This window comes from Microcebus murinus, chromosome 2, assembly GCF_040939455.1.
Source record: "Microcebus murinus isolate Inina chromosome 2, M.murinus_Inina_mat1.0, whole genome shotgun sequence".
In the NCBI taxonomy this organism is placed as follows: Eukaryota; Metazoa; Chordata; class Mammalia; order Primates; family Cheirogaleidae; genus Microcebus; species Microcebus murinus.
Genome location: NC_134105.1, coordinates 69,869,324 through 69,887,522, shown reverse-complemented (window position 1 = coordinate 69,887,522; position 18,199 = coordinate 69,869,324). Strand labels below are relative to the sequence as shown.

Below are 18,199 nucleotides of genomic sequence, written 5' to 3'. Positions count from 1 at the left end.
AGAGCTAAACATAAAAAGCTTCCTCCAACTGACCGACTGACCACACGAGTCTAAAAGCTCACCAGGAAACTGCTGCTTCACCCACCGAAGACCACTGCAGAAGAGCTCTGGGCCCTAACAACCAATGCAACTTCAAAACAAGTACGGGTGTGATTTAGAAACGCTATTTCCTTTAAAAGCTATAAAACTGATGAGAGAACAAGATGCTTGTGCCATATTCTTTAACATGCTTTTCACCAAAACGCAAGGCTTTCCTATTGAGAAAAAAGAATCAACAGAATAGCTGAAGAATCAAACAAGTATTTATACATAAACACAAAAGATTCACTGTGATATGGAAGTGTAATGAGGTACTGTTAACAGAATATTTGAACTTATAAAAAGGACTCAGAAACATTGCTTTGTACCCCTGCCAAAAATGGCATGGTTAAGTAATTCGAAGAATACTGAATTGGCCCAGAGCTAAATAAATATACATACCACCTCCCCTCAACCCCTCAAATTTAAAGTGAGCTTGTTATCAAATTTTTAAAAAACTAAATTTTGTCCAAAATACAGAAGAGAAAAAGCAGTGTTTAAACCCAAACACCATTGAATATTTTTTCTTTTAAGTTTTTATTATTTAAATACACCATACTAGAGCAAATGTCTCTGAAAATATCACAAATAAAAGATTTTTTCTTCATTCAGCAAATTAGAAGGGGAAATTTCTACACAGTAGCTTCTATGAGCCTGATTTTTTCCAATTTTTTTCTTTTTTTCATTCTTTTTTTTTCTTTGCCATGGGAGTAGCAACATTAGGACAAAAACACTTACATGCATACATACATTGTATTTTACAGAGATACAATAAAAGTGTTTGTGATAGAATATCACAAAAGCCACATCTCTTTCCTTTATCTCATGTTCAGTTTTGATTGAAACACGTTTCCTTACAACACTTAAATATACAAAGAGCAAATAGAATGTTGTTAAGGTAAAACACAGGGTACAAACTCTGGCCAGTGCCCTGCTAATTGTTAATGAGGGTAGAAAGCAGATTTGAATGCTTCTTTTAATTAGCTTCATTAGTCATTTCCCTCCCCCCCAAGCTCCCTCCCCCCCCAAAGATGTCCTCTGGTGGATCTTTTTTCATTTTCTCTACAGTCTCCCATTAGCCCAGGTTCATAGAGTCCTTAATGTTCATATTCAGTCATTTTAATACACCAATAAATGCGGGAAGGGCAATCAAGACTAAAGAAGGTGCAATGGCATGGAGCTGGCACTGGTGCTAGCTACAAAGGTGACTTGTCTACTGAAGACACACGGGATCCACCTGTGATGAACAAAATCTGAGATGAAGGCACGCATTCTGCATTACTCTGACCTTTTAGCAGACCTGCAAGAAATAAAAATGGGCATCTTAGCTAAAATGCTAAATTTGAGAGATATTAAACTCAAATATGACTGCTTTTGTCTTCTCCACATTCACTAATCTTCTTTTATTAGATTACTTTCCAACTGTGACTTGATGGAGGCTTTCTACGCTACTTACTCCGGCAGTGAAGAACTAAAGCATAACATTTTCTGCAATTTTACTAGCAGAGAAAATGAGACAATAAATGGACTCTCAGAAAGTTTCTGGTGTAAAGTTCTACAATGAATTGCTTGACTGTGTTAAAAGTAAGTTTCTCTACAAAAGGAATGAATTACCTAGTAGGGGGATCTTGAACTTTTTTTTTTTAATAACGGGGACATCCTGAGCCAAGTTCCTACCTAGGAAGTTAATATGCTCAACTGTGTAACCTTCTTGGCAAGTTACTTGAATTGTCTGTGCCTCGGTTTCCTCAACTTTAAAGTGGAGACAGTAAAACTGTTATGATTATTACATAATACATATTATATTACAGTACTTTCAACACTGAACAAATACTGGCAGTTATTATTATTCTGATGTTCCCAGGTGACATCTATTGACCCATATTGGTTCTACCTATGGGGGTGTGTGTATGAAAAATTATACGTACAAATATTCAGATATTTTTCACTGAATATTTCTTACCTGCTATGCCTGTTATATTTAAGTAACATTAAGTTACATGAATATTACAAATATATCAATCAATATATATAATGGTTAATGACTTGTGATAGATTAAGGAATATAGTCAGGGCAAGACTAACTTCAACGTCGAAGTTAGAAATGGTAATCCACACAGTCGTCAAATACAATCTGTTTGCAATTACCAAAATGAAATAATATATATTAGGTTTTTATGGTTTTTAAATGACATTTTGAGCTTCCCAGGAAGTTCTCGTTTCACCCTTTCCCTAACTTACTAAAAGCCTGAAGTCTATTAGGAACTGCAACCCCCTACTTCCAAGCTAATTAAAGTGGTGGAGGCTTAATTCCCCAGAGTGGAAGCTCAGTGTGAGAAAGGTAATTTGTCTGTCCAGAACAAAGATGCGGCAGCAGCCAGCAAGCATATTTAATAAATGAGCATCAAATGTCCTCTAGGATGGACACACACAACACCAATTATGTAACTATGGGGGAACTGCGAAATGATATGTAAGCTACAACACTCACTAAATTTTCCTCCAACTAAAGAAATATGATCTCTTATGCTACTGAAAAGCACAGATAATTCTAGATGGCACCATCATACTTTTGAGTAGAAGAAAAAAATTCCAGAGCAGGCAGCAATCTACAAAAGAAAAAAATTAGCCACAATTCCCAATTTACATTAACTCTCTAGAAGGCAATATTCTCTCGAGGTTTAGCCAAGCCTTCTTTAAATGATACAGGCTATATATAAAATTGTGTAGATCCTTGAACACTAGTGGCCTGAGATTTCATTGAATCTGAAATCTGAAATTTCAATCACTATATGATATAAAAGCTTAAAATTATTTCTCTCAGAATATACAAAAGCTAATGATGCAGCACAACAACTAAACTACACAGCCCAGACACTGGGAACAAATTTCAGGAGAATGAAAGTTTAAAGGGACCAGATGATGGGGACCTGTACTTTCCATACAATTAACTGCCTTTAAAGAAGGGATGTACAAATAATCGACTCATTACTTTTAAGCAAGGGGATGCTTGAGTATATTTACTATGCATAATGCACTGAAAATGTAATTGGTTCTGCGAATAGAAGGAAAGCAGCCAAAATAAATGTCCAATTTCCCCTACCAAAAATATGGAGAACGAGAGAAAAGAAAATAATAAAATGGAGCTATTTGTCATTTCTCCCCATTCTCATCGTCACCAGAAAAGAAACACCACAGGGTTTTGGGAAAATAATTTTAAAGCATTCTCTAGTTCTAAAAAGCAGTTTATGTTCCACGAGGAAGTGTGTTTTCATTAACTCTTCCCCCTTGCCCTCTCATTAATATCTCTCTGGACCACGTTCAGCTTGCCCAAAACCTTTATTTACAAAAACTACCTTGTGAATTGACTGTGCTCATGGTGAGCTGAGCACCAAGGGCAAAAATGTGAGACATTTATGCCAACGGGGAAATGTTCTTAATTAACATCACCCCCAAAACACAGCTTCTCACCAATGTCTGACAAGAACATATCCTTTACGTTGTATTTCTTTATGCCTTTTAAGAGCTATTAATTTTTGAAGGCCACCTGTCTCTGTTTTGGCTTCTAACGTTAAGAAAGTATATACTAGTAGGTTCTTATTCATTGCCTAAAATATTATTTAGTGCTCTAAAATGAACACCCTATCACTCCTCTGCTGAAAATGATGTGGAAAACAGGAGACTTCTATGGAAAGCACCATACGTGTAATCCCGTAAACACATAAACCAGATTTTTTTCTCCAGTTTTTCCTTCTAACACCTCTAAATTTACACCATCTTATACTTAAAAAAGATAGTACTGAAACCCTGCTCATATTTCTTAGGTGTCCTTTGCACTACGTCCCTAGCTAACATTATTATTGCCTGTATTCACTGCTTCACAACCTAGCTACAATTTCCGTCTCATCTCTACATCCTTCAATTCTCGCCATGCATGTTGGTGAGCCGTTAACATTCAGTTTTAATACAGTACTGTGCTAAGTCAGGGAAGAAATGGTATAAAACCAGGAAAAAAATGAAGACATGACTTTGGGAAAAATTAAGCGTTTACCTTGGAGGAGGTGGGGAAGAGGTCTACCAATTTATTCCTAGCATTTTTTTTTTTTTGCCACCAAGTATAACTACAAATGGCTTTGCCTGTATCTTGAAATAGGTATCTCAAAATATTTATGTTGCCCATTCATTGTCCTCAACTTTGCCCTATAGACTCATTTCATTAGAATTCAAATCATAAAAATCTGTAAGTATTTATATGTATTGGCACTCCTTAAAGAAGCTTCAAATGCCTCATTGTTGGTGCCTGGTTAATTTATAATAAAAAATTGGACTTTTATTCCTAAAATGGTTATTCTATGTAGCTTCCCACATTAGTAAATTAAATAAATAAAAGTGCACATAATTTCATTTAATTAACACTAAATAAGAAAATGGAAAATACATTTAAAATGTATTTACCCTATAAACTTTTGCAAAGGAAAAGGACAAATATAAGCATTAAAATATGGCAGTATAATTTTAAACGGTTAAAAGTTTTCAAATATTTGTCAGCCTTCCCACCCCCCAGCATTAATAAAATGCATTACAGAAGACAAAGAAGCCTATTTTTTTCCCCCCAAGACTTTTGGAGCTTGCTAAAGTCCTATTTGCAGATAAATGTTGTTTTTTGTGATCCTTACAACAGACATTAATGAAGTTCCTATTGTAAATCCATAAAGAATTACCAAGTGAAGTGTGCACTTTTTGTTTCAATGCAATAACTCAGTGCTGTGTGATTGCCTGGGTTAATGATGAAAAAGTCAAACATACTATCAGAGCTGATGGAAAAATCTATCACCAATCTGAAATTAAAATTCATCTGTGGTCAATAAGATTTAATATCCATGCAAGTGGCGCTGTAAAGAGTAAATGAATCAATGTCATCAATACATAATCAGTATGAAATATGATGTGAATAAAATTATGCGAACGAGTCATACATTTCACTCTTTTCTGGGCCAGTGTGGAATGAACAGTCTCTTAACTGAAGGTTGACAGTAATTGTTACAAATTAGGCACAGCAGTTATCAAAATGCACTCACTTGCATAGCTATAGGACTTATTAAGGAGATTAAAATAGATCTAAAACTATCCAGTACTGGGGGTGCTGGACAACTGTTGATCACCAATTTTTCCTCGTGCGTTCTAATACTACATGATTTGTATACTTGTATAATTTCCTCATTTCTAACTCTGTTCCATGGACTTTCAAGTTGTGAATCAAGATACATAATCTTTAATGGAAATATTAGTGGCACAAAGTGGTTAGCAAAAACAAGAACTCTGTTTTAAAAAGTAGTAACTTATTCAAATTTTGCGGAACTACCAATCAACAAAAATGCTCTCTTCTGGAATTACAGAATGTTTTGTAAAACTGCTCTTCTAAAAATAAATGCACCATAAATTGGGTTTGGAAGGCAGGTGTCCAGACTGCTATTACTAATGCAGAAATCATTCTTTCATGACAAAGACATTTATTCCCTTTTCCTACCATAAATGTTCTAATTTTCCTCCCACAATAACCTATCACGTCATGTTTCTGAATTTCAAAATTGTCAAATGAATTAAATAACTGCCTATGTGGTAGTTTTATGTTTTGTTTGACTTTGCATGTGATAATCTTATGTTCAACATGAGTGAAGCTACAGATATAATAACCAAGCCAAGATTTTTTTAACTCCAAAGAATTCACAATTTAATCAGCTATCCTGCTTCTAACCACTCTATGCATGATTAATACTCTACATTTCTTCTAAAGGGCAAGCAAAAATACAACCACCCAGAAAAACTACCCTTCCTAGGTTAAGAGGTTGAACCTCCCAACTTGCTCTAACAAAGCTTATTAGTAATTGCTGGGTATTCACCTTCTGGTCTGGCAGTAGTGGATTGCTCTGAAGTGAATTCAAATGGCCATTGATGAGAGCTGTAGGTCTATCATGTTCACAAAATAAACTGCCATTGATGTAGTGAAACCGATCTCCCGGGACCAGGCGATTCCGGCAGGTAGAGCATGTAAAACACTGAAAGGGAAAAACAAACTCACTGAAAACAAGTACAAATTAAGTCTTTTTTTGGTTACAAGTTTATAACCTGCTTTTAAGCAGGTATCTGTCAAGTACGGAGTCACTTAGGGTTTAGTGTTTTTCTTCCTTTGACAGGATTCCAGAAAATAGTAAGCCAAAACGCAATAAATTGGACTAGGCTAAAGGGGGAAGAGACAAATACACGCGTGCTTATGCGGTGTGGGGGAATGCGAGGGGTGTGCGACCATCACTGCCATGCTACGGCTTCAGTCATTCTTTTTAGTGGTTGCAGCTTGAGAAGACAGAGTTCATACTAATGAGAAATGCTTTGTCCCCATGTAGGAAAGGCATAATATTTTTTTTAAAGAGAGGTTCAAATGCTACCTTAAGATGATACACATTGCCTTGCGCCCTCATGACGAGTTCGCTCGCAGGAATCGACTGTCCACAAGCACTGCAAGCACCGCTATTCCCAAATAACCTGAAACAAAGAATGATGGTTGGCATCAATGAATAATCCTAAACCAAAAAAAAAAAAAAAAGAAGAAGAAAGAAAGAGAGAAAAATACCCCCGGACTACGGCCTTCCCTTTAGAATGTATCTGACAGAGGCTGAAATGTTAGGCGTGAGCCTCAAATTTTCTGAGTGATTTACATAATCTGGGAAAATTCCTTTTTGGGGGACAACTAACTTCTGCCTATCACAGAGAAAGAGGATGCCCCGGATTTAATCAAAATATTGACTTACACCTCTAGCAAATACAAAACAATTCTGTTCTACACACATTTTATCAGATTACTGGGTTCATCATAAAAAAAAGATACAATTCATGACTGGAGTTTAAATGCATTGTGTCCTTGAAATTATATGAAGAACTCTTTTGTACTTTAATCATATCTTGAGATATGAGTCATCAAAAGGGTTAAGAGGATTTGATTGTATATCTAAGAAGACATCATGCTCAGTGTATTGAAACTCCCGTAAACCTCCATCAGTGCAGACTTTCCATTAGAAACTCTCTGCTATCCAGGTTGATATATAATGTGTATGGGTTAACCTTTTCAATCATGGTGTCAACACTTAAGATTTGCCTCTGCTCATCTCTTTCATCCTAACCTTCTCTCTCTCTTGATAATGAAATGCTTGCTCCAACTTCCCTCTATCTGCTCCTGAGTCCACAATTTAGATTACTTCATCTCTGCTAGCAACAAACTGAATGAAATTTCGATTTGAGCAGAAAGTAATTTACCGGGATCTGGACCCATTTGTCATCATATCTCTCTGGGTGTTTGCTGTATCACTGCAGTTTTCCTATGCAATCAAATGAGACCACAACATCTGCCATGGGGGGGAGGAGGGGGAGAAGGAAAAGGCTGCAGAGGAGGGGAAAGCTCAAGGAAGTATGCTATACTGAAGAAAACCATATACATAATGCCTTATATCCTTCTACAGGCACAACAAAATATTTTAATAACTACTGAACTTTCACTTTTGCGGAATCTGTAGACTCAAGCTGGGAAGCTTTATTTGCTTTTGGGCTTCCCTCTTTAATATCCACAAATATTTATTAAACAGACCGAAATGATTTCACATTGAAAGGTGATATCGGAACAACTAAGCAGGGTCAGAGAGGCACTTTTCAATAATGAAAAACAAAGTAATAGGACTTACAAATTAACATATTGGTGTCATAATAAATATTAATATTTGCATTTCCTCCTTGTCCAAATAAAGTCATAAAATGCAGTTTGTGTCAAACCAGGAGACATGTTCCTATAGAACACCCCGTAATCTGAATGATTGCGGCATGCCTCTATATAAAAATAATTGCTTTGAGTTTTCAGAATCTGGTCTTGCAGAAGAGGCTTGTCATGTTCAAACTACTAATTTGTTGTCGCCACTTTATTGAAAATAGCCTGTAAGTTGTTATTAAATGTATTGACTGAACGACAGGGAGAGTAGTAAAACTGCCCCTTAAGATGGCTTTTAATAGGAAGCCCAAGAAACAAATTTTGCAGCAGCATCGATTTGAAGAGTTCAATCAAAACTCCATTTCAAAACTAATTAGTCTGAAATCCACGACACATTGACACGTTCTTGCAGAATCAGAACAGTTATAGAAAGAAAGCTGAAATAATACACTGTCAGGACCTCTAGCCGCAGGACCGCACTATGTGGGAGCTCAAGGGGCCTCTGGGCTGCTGTCTCCGAATGCTGGACCACTTCAGCAACATTGATGAGGACCTCCCAGTGCCTCACCTGCAGCACTGCTGCCAGAGGGGAGTTCTCAGAAGGGCAGGGTGGCCAGAGAATTAGCATGGCCCGGAGGAAAGAGGAAAGAGTTTATGGACAACAGCAGTGCTATTCCAGTCCCCAAGAGGGATACCAAATTCAAACAATTTGGGTAAAAATAAAGTTAAAAACCAGTCAACCTAGCAATACATGCTGAGGATAGGGGAGGAAAGTAATTGGGAGTGGGGTGGGGAACAGAATCCTACCAGGGCTAAGGACCAAATATCCTCTTACAGCAATCCAGAAGTATTTTAATGGATAAGAGTCTATAATTATGGCTGCCACTACCAACAGGTACACAGTGACATTCCATCTCAAAAATACCCTTTCACAGTACTGATCTGATTACCCAGCCTAAGTGTTCATTTATTTAACAATTCACCCTGAGTAAAGTCAGTTGTATGTCTTCAAAATCTAAGTGTATTTTGATAATCAGGGCAGCCCTATGCAATCCAAAAGCTTTTCATATGTCTTATTTTCTCCAGGACTGCTATCATAACCTTTCAGAGCAATCAGCCACAAAATGGTGGGATTCCTAAAGTGTCAAAAATTACAGTTACAAAGTTTGAAAATGACCAAGATCTACCCAGGGCTGATGTGCTACTGGACAAGGTATTAATGGAGTTTAAGATCTTTCCATGCCTACAGCTTTAAGGCTGCCTTGGAGCAGAACAACTTACATGTCTATACACATACTAATCCCCTTTTACCAGAGAGGAAGGCTACCATTAGAATTCCACCCTTTTTCTGAAAAGTTGTGTTTTTTTTTTTTTAACAACATTTCTGTGCGCTGGAGAGTTAATTATCTAACCAGGGGCACTGTCCAGGACAGTGTTTGATTTAAAAGGCTTGAGGCTTTAGGTGCTCAATTAAGTAGCTATCGGTCTCAGACTGGACTATAATGGGCTCTTTTCTCTTTAACTCAAGCAACGGGGAGATATACCCCAGGTCAGGCTAATTAAAGCCAGGGGAGTCTTTAATTGTGATGACAGAATCGGTTTCAGTTTCCTTTCTTTGGGTCCTCAGTCCAAGAAGGTCGTTAATATTTCAGCATTTGGGCAATGCAATCAATCACAAACATCAAGAGGTTCCTTATATGGGGAAAAGGGAAAAGATGGGAAGAAATCCCACCAAACCTCTGCACTTTAAAAGCGCTGTGCTCCTATTTGAAAAACACCCCGTAGTGTTAGGCCCGCTCAGCTCCAACTCTCCTTGCTGACATTAAGAAAGGAGAGCAAGTAGGTATTTTTAGTTTAATATCAATGCTTAGCATCTTTCGGTAACTTCAATGACCAATAGGTGGGCTTATTTTCAACTGCATTATTACTTCAAGCAAAAAACACGCAATATGGAGCACTACCTGCTTGTGTTTTCTAAACTGCTTTCAGACAAGGAGAGGTACGTTTCTAAGAGTGGCTGAAAGGTATACATTTGTACCTGCAAGTAAATATCAGCAACCTATCTGAGGAGAAAAATGCACATCCACAGCTACTGATCCAGAAGCAATTGGTTTTCCAGCAGGTTCCTATATTTAATCTAAATTCTGCACCAGCTATATTAAATGTAACAAAGAAATGCAACCCAGAAATTATGCCTGGAGCCAAGTCCATTAAAGGTACTTCGGAATAACTAGAGACCAAGCACCTTAAAAGCACCAGAAGCTATTGATACTTAAGAGGGGGGCTGTGCATAATCGCAACTGCTGCATTAGAGAGGGGAGGGAGGAAAAAAAAAAATCAGCCAAATTACGCTTGGTTAATTCAGAGTAACAGATCTGCCCCCAAGTGAATTGGAGGCCTTGAATTAATTCTGTTATGACAAATCAAGATAAACGTTCCCCCTAAATTGCATGCGATTTAATTAATTTTTGAGATCCTGGGTTTTTTTTCCTAGCTAATAGTTCACATGCTCCTGTGCTGTCATTGTGCTTGAGTGGGCAGACTTCAAAGTGATATTAAATAACCAACTATTAGATTTACCTAGCACGTCCTATTGGAAAAGTGCCATTTAATTACCTAGCCTGTTCAATTAAAGGGACAGCATTCTCTGAATATAGCAGCTTGCTGTTGATTACCAGGGAAATGAACTCGCTGCCTGGCGGCGCCTCCGTTCCTAACGCTGCCCCCTCCCCAAACACACCCTCCGCCACCACCGATGCCCCCGCCCCAGGCCCCCGCCCCGGCCGCGCGGTGCTTACTGCGGCTGCGGGCGCCACGTGAACCGGGAAGAAAGCGCGACCCGCTCTCCGGGCTCCTGCCCTGCGCTCGCCCCCTCGCGGGCCCGGGCCGCCGGCCGGCTGGGCCCAGCGAGGAAGGGCTCGCCGCCCGCCGCCACCCGGGCTGCCGACGCGTTTCCTCGCCCTCCCCGGACCTGGGGCCCCACCCGTCGGTTTCCGAACTTCCTCCTCTCGCTGCACTTTCCGCGCCAGTCTTCGGGCCCGACGTGGGGGTGGAGGAGAGAGGGTTCGGGGAAAGAGCAGCGGAGTTTCCGAAGCTGCTCCACCGCGCCGGGGTAGAGCGGAGGGGTCGGGGCCCGGTGGGGGCGGGGGCCGGCTCCGGGGCTGGCCGACTTTGGTAAGGTGGGGGGGTTAGGCAGGCGTGGGTCCCTTTAAGACCCACCCTCCCCCTCCTCTCCACACCCCCTCCAGCCTTTCCCTCCCTCTTAGAGGCCAATTTTGTTAATTAAATGTTTTGTTTGCGACGCAGCTCTCATTCATTGCGGACACGTCATTCGGAGCAGATCTAAGCCAGAGACCAGATCTCATTAGATAAAGCCCATCAGAACTAAGAAAATGGAGGAGCCACTAATTAAAGCTTTTAATTGTGCGGATTCGCTGCAGCAACGCAGCCGCTTTATCTGCAATCTTGGAGGGAGAGGCAGGAGCCAGCTCTGCCCAATCGACACTTGGCCGCGGAGGGGGAGGGGACGGGGAAGAGCGCCCCCTCCCCTTCCAACCCGCGCCCCAGCCGGCCTCTCCCAGCTCGCCCGCAGCTTTTTAGCCAGATCTTGGTTGTTTTCAAAAAACCACAACCTCAAAGTCAGACAGTTTAAAAGCCCCTTAATAAATTGCTCTGTGGTCCCAGCCGGGCCGAGGGGTCCCCTTCACCTGGCGGCAGGCAAGCGGATTACTGCACTCTTCAGTAGCGGTCCGCGAGGAATAGAAAGCTCCGCCAACAAGTGGACTTGGGGGAGCCTGGGGAGGGGGTAGCTCAGAGGAATAGGATGGCGGTGCCTCCCCACCTTCCACCTTCCCACCCTTTAGGCATCTTGGTGGGCTAAGAGAGGGAACACTGAAGGAAGACTTCTGAGATTTCTAAATTGGGGGGCGGGGTGGGAGAGGCTCAGCTGCCGGTAAGCCCTGGGCAAAGTGTGAGGCGATCAATTTGGTACAGAGCTAGAACTCATCTCTCCTGGACAAATCTAAGGTTCTCAGGGTAGCATCTAGTTCAAGAGCAAGCCAGGCTGGCTCCAGTTCCCAGATTCAGAAGAAAAAAGAAAGGAAGTGAGAACATGGACCCAATTAATTAAGGCTCAGGGCTGGGCACACATCCTCCATTGCTCCATTAGGCCACAAGGAAACACCAAACAGGCACTGATATTTGGCCCCAAATACAGGTAAAGGAATGGACAGGATTCCCAGGAACCTACTTGCCTAAACTTATCCTCAGGGAATACAAGTGGACCCATCTTCTTTTTAATTAGCTGTAATCAGAAGCAAGGGGGTTTTTTTGCAGGCACTTGGAAAAGAGATGAATCTGTACCATATACCTAATCTTAACAGCACCGTCAATTTTTCCACTTCAAACCACACTCCTTTCTTACCACAGTTTTGCTCTCTATTTAATTACAATACTGTCAAAGCTCATGGCATTGCTTGGAAGGAGGACCAGAAAGCATTACACTCATGTTCCTGCTGATTTTCCAACATTTACTTCTAAAAGAACACTTAGTGAAATTAATGTTGCCATCTTAATTTAAAAATAAAAGCCCTCTCCCTTCCTATATTTCTTTTACTTGACTGATTAAGGATGCTAGAGGAGTGGACATAGGTTGCATTATCAAAATAACCAAATGTCATTTTTCTCCATCATTTTACACTAATGATATCACTGGAGTAAACATACCCATACTCTGCTCTGAACTGCACTGGGATCTTTTGCAGCATCAGCCTCAGAGTAAGGCAAATCACAGTGGAGCTAAACTTTGAACAAAATATACCATCCACTGATTTACCCACACTAAAGAAAGAACAAAATTTTCTACTAATCACTATAAAGAAAAAGGCTTATGGCAGAAATTTATATAGAATGGAATTCTTCTTAAAAGTGTGCAGTTTTCTTGTATCAACGGTGTGCGTGTGGGTTTTTTTTTTTTAATTACTGGATGTTGAAACAGAACACCTCCTAGAAGCATTCATGTGCATCAGTCTATCAAACCATTTACTCAAATTAAATGTGTAATCCTTCAAATGCCTCCTTTCAAATTAATGAGTTTAAGTAGCTTGAGTTCACCTGAAAAGATCCTATAGGCACCTGACCTCCTGAATTCTTTCCATTAATTGCACTGAAACTTGTTGGAAAAGACTGCTTACACGGACATATGAATGTTCCTATACATTGCTTTAAAATGCAAGATTAGTATAATTCTATAGCCTCTTTTTCTAAATCTCTTTTGGGGATCAAGGACAGCGATACAAACGACAACAAAAAACCCAAAACCTGAACATTCTTCAATTGAAAAAACTGCAAATTCTACATCACAAACCACACACTAACATTGAGCATTACAAGCCTCCAAGTAACAGTAAGAAGAGAAAAATTGCCACTAGATTTTGTTTTGGGGTTTTGGGCTTTTGGGGGGTTTTTGGTTTTTATTTTTATTTTTTTTGTCTCTTGCTATTAGAATGTCAAGTCTTTAAACTGATGGGTAATTAGCATTTTTCACAAGGAGCACAAAGAACAAGTCACAGCTTTCCACTCAAAAAAAGTTAAAGGTGCTTCTGTAAATATCATAATAAATCACTATAGACAAATCATTTTTCTCACTAACTACACTTTTATTTTTAAGTCAATCTTTTGTCTGGCGTTTTTCTGTGGGTTCCTACCTTGTTTTAAGAACGCATTTTAACACCCCCTTGAAATGTTTATTTTTAGCCTAGGCTAACCACTTAAAATTTTGGTCCAGAGGTGTCCAATCTTTTCACACCTAATGGCCCAGTCCCACCAGATGGACATAAGTTTTAGGTAGTATGCTATTTGCCATTAGTTTGTCATCAAATATTGGAAGACTAACATGGGCTTCCTGAACCCCTTGAATTCGGCCAACCAGAAGGTTTTTGAGGTGAAGGCTGCAATGTATTCCCATAGGTGCCCGATCCTTTCCTTACAACCCTGCTAACTTTGGCCTTGCCATTGCTCGGCTCGCCCATCTCGGGGGAAAGGCAGCGAAGTCTTACCTAATGTAGTCATTTCTGCAAAGGATCATGCCGCTCTTGGTGTAACAGGACGTGCCGATGTCGCCCAGCTGCGCCTGGCAGCAGGAGCACTTGAGGCACCGGCTGTGCCAGTAGCTGTCCATGGCATAGAGCAGAAAGCGGTCCGCAATCTTGCCCCCGCAGCCCGCGCACCGCTTCCAGGAGAGGGAGCCGGCCGTTACCGGGGGCGGCTGCGAGCTGCTGCCCGGATTCACCATGGTCTGCAGAGGGCGGGAAGGGGACAGGGATAGACAGACAAAACAGGGGCGATGCAAAAGTTAGTAATCGCCGCCGCCGGAGAGAAAGCAAGCCCATTCCCCTCCTCCCCTCCCCCGGAGCTGCTGGAAGGAAGCAGCAGGGCAAGGGCGGGAAGGAGGCTGAGGGGGAGAGGGAAGGAGGGAGGCTCGCCGGCAGCAGCCGCCTGTTTACTTTTCTCAAGCTTTGTTCTGGGGCCACGAGCTCCTCTCAACTTTCCAGCGCTCGCCGCCGCTGACAATTTCAGCTCGGGTACTGTCAAAACTCCGCGAGCGAGGCTCCGCGGCGCGCTCCACCCCTCGCGGCGCCTCCTCCCGGCCCCCGCCTCCGCCCCCCGCCCCCGCCCCCGCCTCCCCTCCGCCGCCGCCCGCCTCCAGCAAATGAGGGTCAAACCCACCCACCGCCGCGCCCGGCCCCTCCCCGGCCCCCGCCGCCCCGAGAGCCGGCCGCCCCGAGTGGGGAGGCGGCGGCCCTGCCGGAGCCACGTTCCCTCCCGAGCTCTGCCCTGCGAAGTGCAGCTGCAGTTCACAAGTTGGAAATAGTTCGGTTTTCCGAAAGGGAAGGAGGGAGGGACCGGGAGCCGGAGAGCTCGGTGGTGGGAGGGGAGGCAAGGTGGCGGGGGTGGAGGGGGGTGCCGTGTGTAAAGTTGCGAAACTGGTTTTTCGTATTTTAAGCAGCACCTTTCACATGCCATTGTGGTGACCGCCATCTCCCATTATTGTTCCAAATCTCATTTCATTTTGAAGATCAATGAGTGTTTTCTCTGGGTTTTCAGGACACAGGCAAGAATAATAGATCATTGAACTTTAGGATGCCTGTTAACTTCCTATACAAACACTCTCCACTTTGGTCTCACTAATCTGCCCTTGATCAGCAATTTAAATGCTAAAGCTTTGTTCCTCCAAAAGAGGGGGGGGGTGTACAGATAATATGCGAGAAGGCACTATTAAGAGATGCACAAGTTAAATTCGAGCCAGTCCTGCTGTCACCAAAAACTGCTTTTAAAAATTCCCCACTCTTTCAAATGAATGCCACAAGAGAAGCAACTGGGGTATAATATAGGAATCAATTTATAAAGCTTAGCCTAAACCGATTAATTTGTTGCCTCCAATCCGGAGTCCAATAAAGTCCTAGTGTTCCTCCAGTCACTTATTCTATAAAAAGATCAAGTTATTTACTGCCAATTAAGCAGCCTGTTTTGTCTTTGTCCTCTGTAAGCCGAGAGTGTGGGCTCCCCCAGAGGCTCCAGGCTACCTGCTCAAGACATTCAGCTGATACCTCAGAGGGGAGAAGGCGAACTTTGCCTGTCCCTGGCCCAACTTGGCTGCTGCAAAAAAACGAGGGAGAGGGAACGAAACAAGGACTCCAGTTCCTTAAATAGGCCGATTTTAAACACATTTCCTCCGAAAGAGTCCCGGAACGTGTGTCCACTGACCGCACAATAAACCAGAATAAGAACTGCACCAATTAAGCTGTAACAAAACCCTGAGACTTTGGAAACAGGACCACTCTAAAACCCATTAGCATTGCATTTATCCGAATGCATCATACCTTTATGTAAATTGATTTATCTGATGCATTTACTCGAGGAATTGCTTTTTGTTACAATTTCAGCCCTAACCCAAATGAATCTGCATTTCCTGCCCTAGGTCTTTAAACTGTTTCCCCCAACGTTTTAATCGCTCCGAATTCCTTTTTAAAAGGGGAGAGGGAGGAGATTCCAAGCTCTTCCCCGCCCCCATCTTTGGTGAGAGGTAAATATATATGTATATTTTTTTGAAAAGGAAACATTACACTGAGAAAAGCATCCAGTAACCCCATTAGCTAAAGCTCTTAAGGACAAGCAATACCTTAATGCTGATTAAATCTAAAAGAGATGAATCAAGAGGACTGACCAGAAACTGACTCCCCTGATAACTAAGGACGGGCCCTCATCAAGTTTCATTTAGAGTTAGAAAAAAAAGAAAGCTTTTAAGTTAAATAGGCTTATACTCTAGTAATTACATAGGCAAGCAATTTAGGTCCTGGGATAGTCAGTGAAATAGAAAGCAGAACTGGCAGCTAGAGGCAAAATCTGCCCCCCTTTAACAACGTCTCTGGTGTTTTTTAATGGAGACCAAGGGAGGGACAAACGTAGCGCTGGCAATTTGTAGTACAAAAATGGATGCTTAATTCATGTCTTGATTTTAATTAGGTGATTCACTGGATTCCTCCTGGATTGGAACAAAAGACTTATAAGCCAAGAGGAATTTTTTAACAGAACCAGCAATACCGAATCCTGCTCACTTAGATCCTTTCTGCCACTGTTTCAAAAACAGTGTTTACTAGAAGGGGGGTCGTGACTATACCCCCCCATCCACACATATACACACACACACACTACTTCTCATACTTAAATGCTCATCTAGGCACCCTCCGCCTTTCCCTTAGGAACTAGAAATGTCCCCACCCCCCTCTAGGGTCCCCACCAGCCCGTCTCCAAGAAGAACCCTTTTGTAAGCAGGAACCGCTACAAAGCTGGCGGCCCGGGGCTGCCCTCCCAGCTAGCTCGCAGGCCGGCCTCGGTAGTTTCAGACTCTCGCAATACCGACGTATTGTTTACTTGCAATTTGGGACGGTCAAGGGAAGGAAGCCAAAGAAAACAGCCCCGGCCCGAGTCGGCCCCCTCCTCCCCTCTCCCCCCCACCCGGCCCGAGGCTCCCCAGCCGCCCCCTTACCTGCTTTTCCCCTATATTGCAATATTGCGAGAGGCGGCAGCGGCGAAATGCGAGCGAAGCCGCTCGGCTTCCAGGGAAGGGGCGCCTTGGCTGGCGGAACTGGAGGGAGGGAGGGAGTTCTCGCAGAAGCAGGAAAGGGGAGGAGGGGGCTCAGGGCTGCTTTTTTTTTTTTTTTTTTTTTTTTAATCGCGTTGCTCTGGGGTGGGTTGGGGGCCCCCGCGTAAGTGGCAGGCGGCCGGGAGCAGAAGTGTCAGTCTCAGTCCTGGTCCTTCTCCTCCGCCTCCGGCTGCGCGCGAGCAGCTGCAGGAGCCCTCGGCCCGCGCGGCGCGGCTTCAGGCGCGGCGCAGCGGCAGCAACTGCTGCAATCGCTGCTGCAAGTTTGGCAATGTGGCTTCACTTTGTATATTCCCCCGCCCGGCGGCCCCCGCCCCCGCCCGCGCTCCTCCCGCTCCTCCTCCTCCTCCGCCGCCTTCCTCCCTCCCGCGCGCCCGCTCGCTCGCTCGCTCGCTCGGGGCCGGCGGCGGCTCGGCCGAGCTCCCCGCACCTCCGGCCGAGCGGCCGCAGAGACTAAGCCGCGGGAGCGGCGGCGGCCGGCGCGGGGGCGGCGGGCGGGCGCTCCGGGGTCGGGGCCGCGGCCGGCCGGGGCGCGGCGCGCTGGAGCCTGCGCCGCTGCCGGGGCTGCTGCCCGGGCTGCTGCTGCCGGGCTCGGAGGCGGCGGCGGCGGCGCTGGCCTCTAGCCGGCTCGCTCGCTCCCTCCGCGGCTCTTACACATGTGTTACTGACAGAGCAAAATCCCAACTACTCCCCGGCTCTGCCGCCGACGTCAGCGACCCTCAGCCACTGGGCGGCCGGATTGTTCAGGCGGAATAATAAAACCTGCCAATCCGGGGAAGGACAAAGGGATGACTGAAACGAGACTCGGGGGGGCGGGGAGAGAGTGAGGCGGCGGAGCGGGCCGACGAAGGAGAAGGGAAGGGCCCGAATCAGGTGGGCAGAAGTGACCCTGGCCCCGGGCTCCGGGGACCCTGCGCGGGCTGCCCTCCGCGGCCGGGATCGGGAGCGGCGCGGGGGCCGCACCTGCCTTCCCGGAGCGCGGGGACCCTTAGAATCCGCACTCGCTCGTCCCTCGGGGATTGCCTCCCCTAGCACCGAGAAGAGACCCTTAGGAAACTTACTTTACATCTTTCTCAGAAATGGGTCTCTTCCTGTTTGGGAAGATGAGTCTTCCTGAATCTTAGAGCAGTGGACTAACACACACACACACACAAACACACACACACACACACACACACACACACAGAGGAGGTGTTATTTGGCGGAGGTTT

At 43.8% G+C, this 18,199-nt stretch overlaps 1 protein-coding gene across 2 annotated transcripts; it reads right to left on the bottom strand.

Annotated features, from left to right (window-relative positions):
• Positions 1–672: 672 nt before the first annotated feature.
• LMO4 (LIM domain only 4) lies at positions 673–17,518 on the bottom strand. Of its 2 annotated transcripts, none has more exons than XM_012749244.3 (5): positions 16,875–17,518; positions 13,885–14,123; positions 6,522–6,618; positions 5,979–6,134; positions 673–1,378 (listed from the first exon to the last, which is right to left on the bottom strand). In XM_012749244.3, the coding sequence occupies exons 2-5, from the start codon at positions 14,118–14,120 to the stop codon at positions 1,370–1,372; spliced, it is 498 nt and encodes a 165-aa protein (XP_012604698.1). In that variant the 5' UTR covers positions 14,121–14,123; positions 16,875–17,518; the 3' UTR covers positions 673–1,369. The 2 variants fall into 2 exon arrangements, with proteins under 2 accessions (XP_012604698.1, XP_012604699.1); XM_012749245.2 differs by lacking the exon at positions 16,875–17,518 and adding an exon at positions 14,332–14,484.
• Between the last annotated feature and the right edge of the window lie 681 nt (positions 17,519–18,199).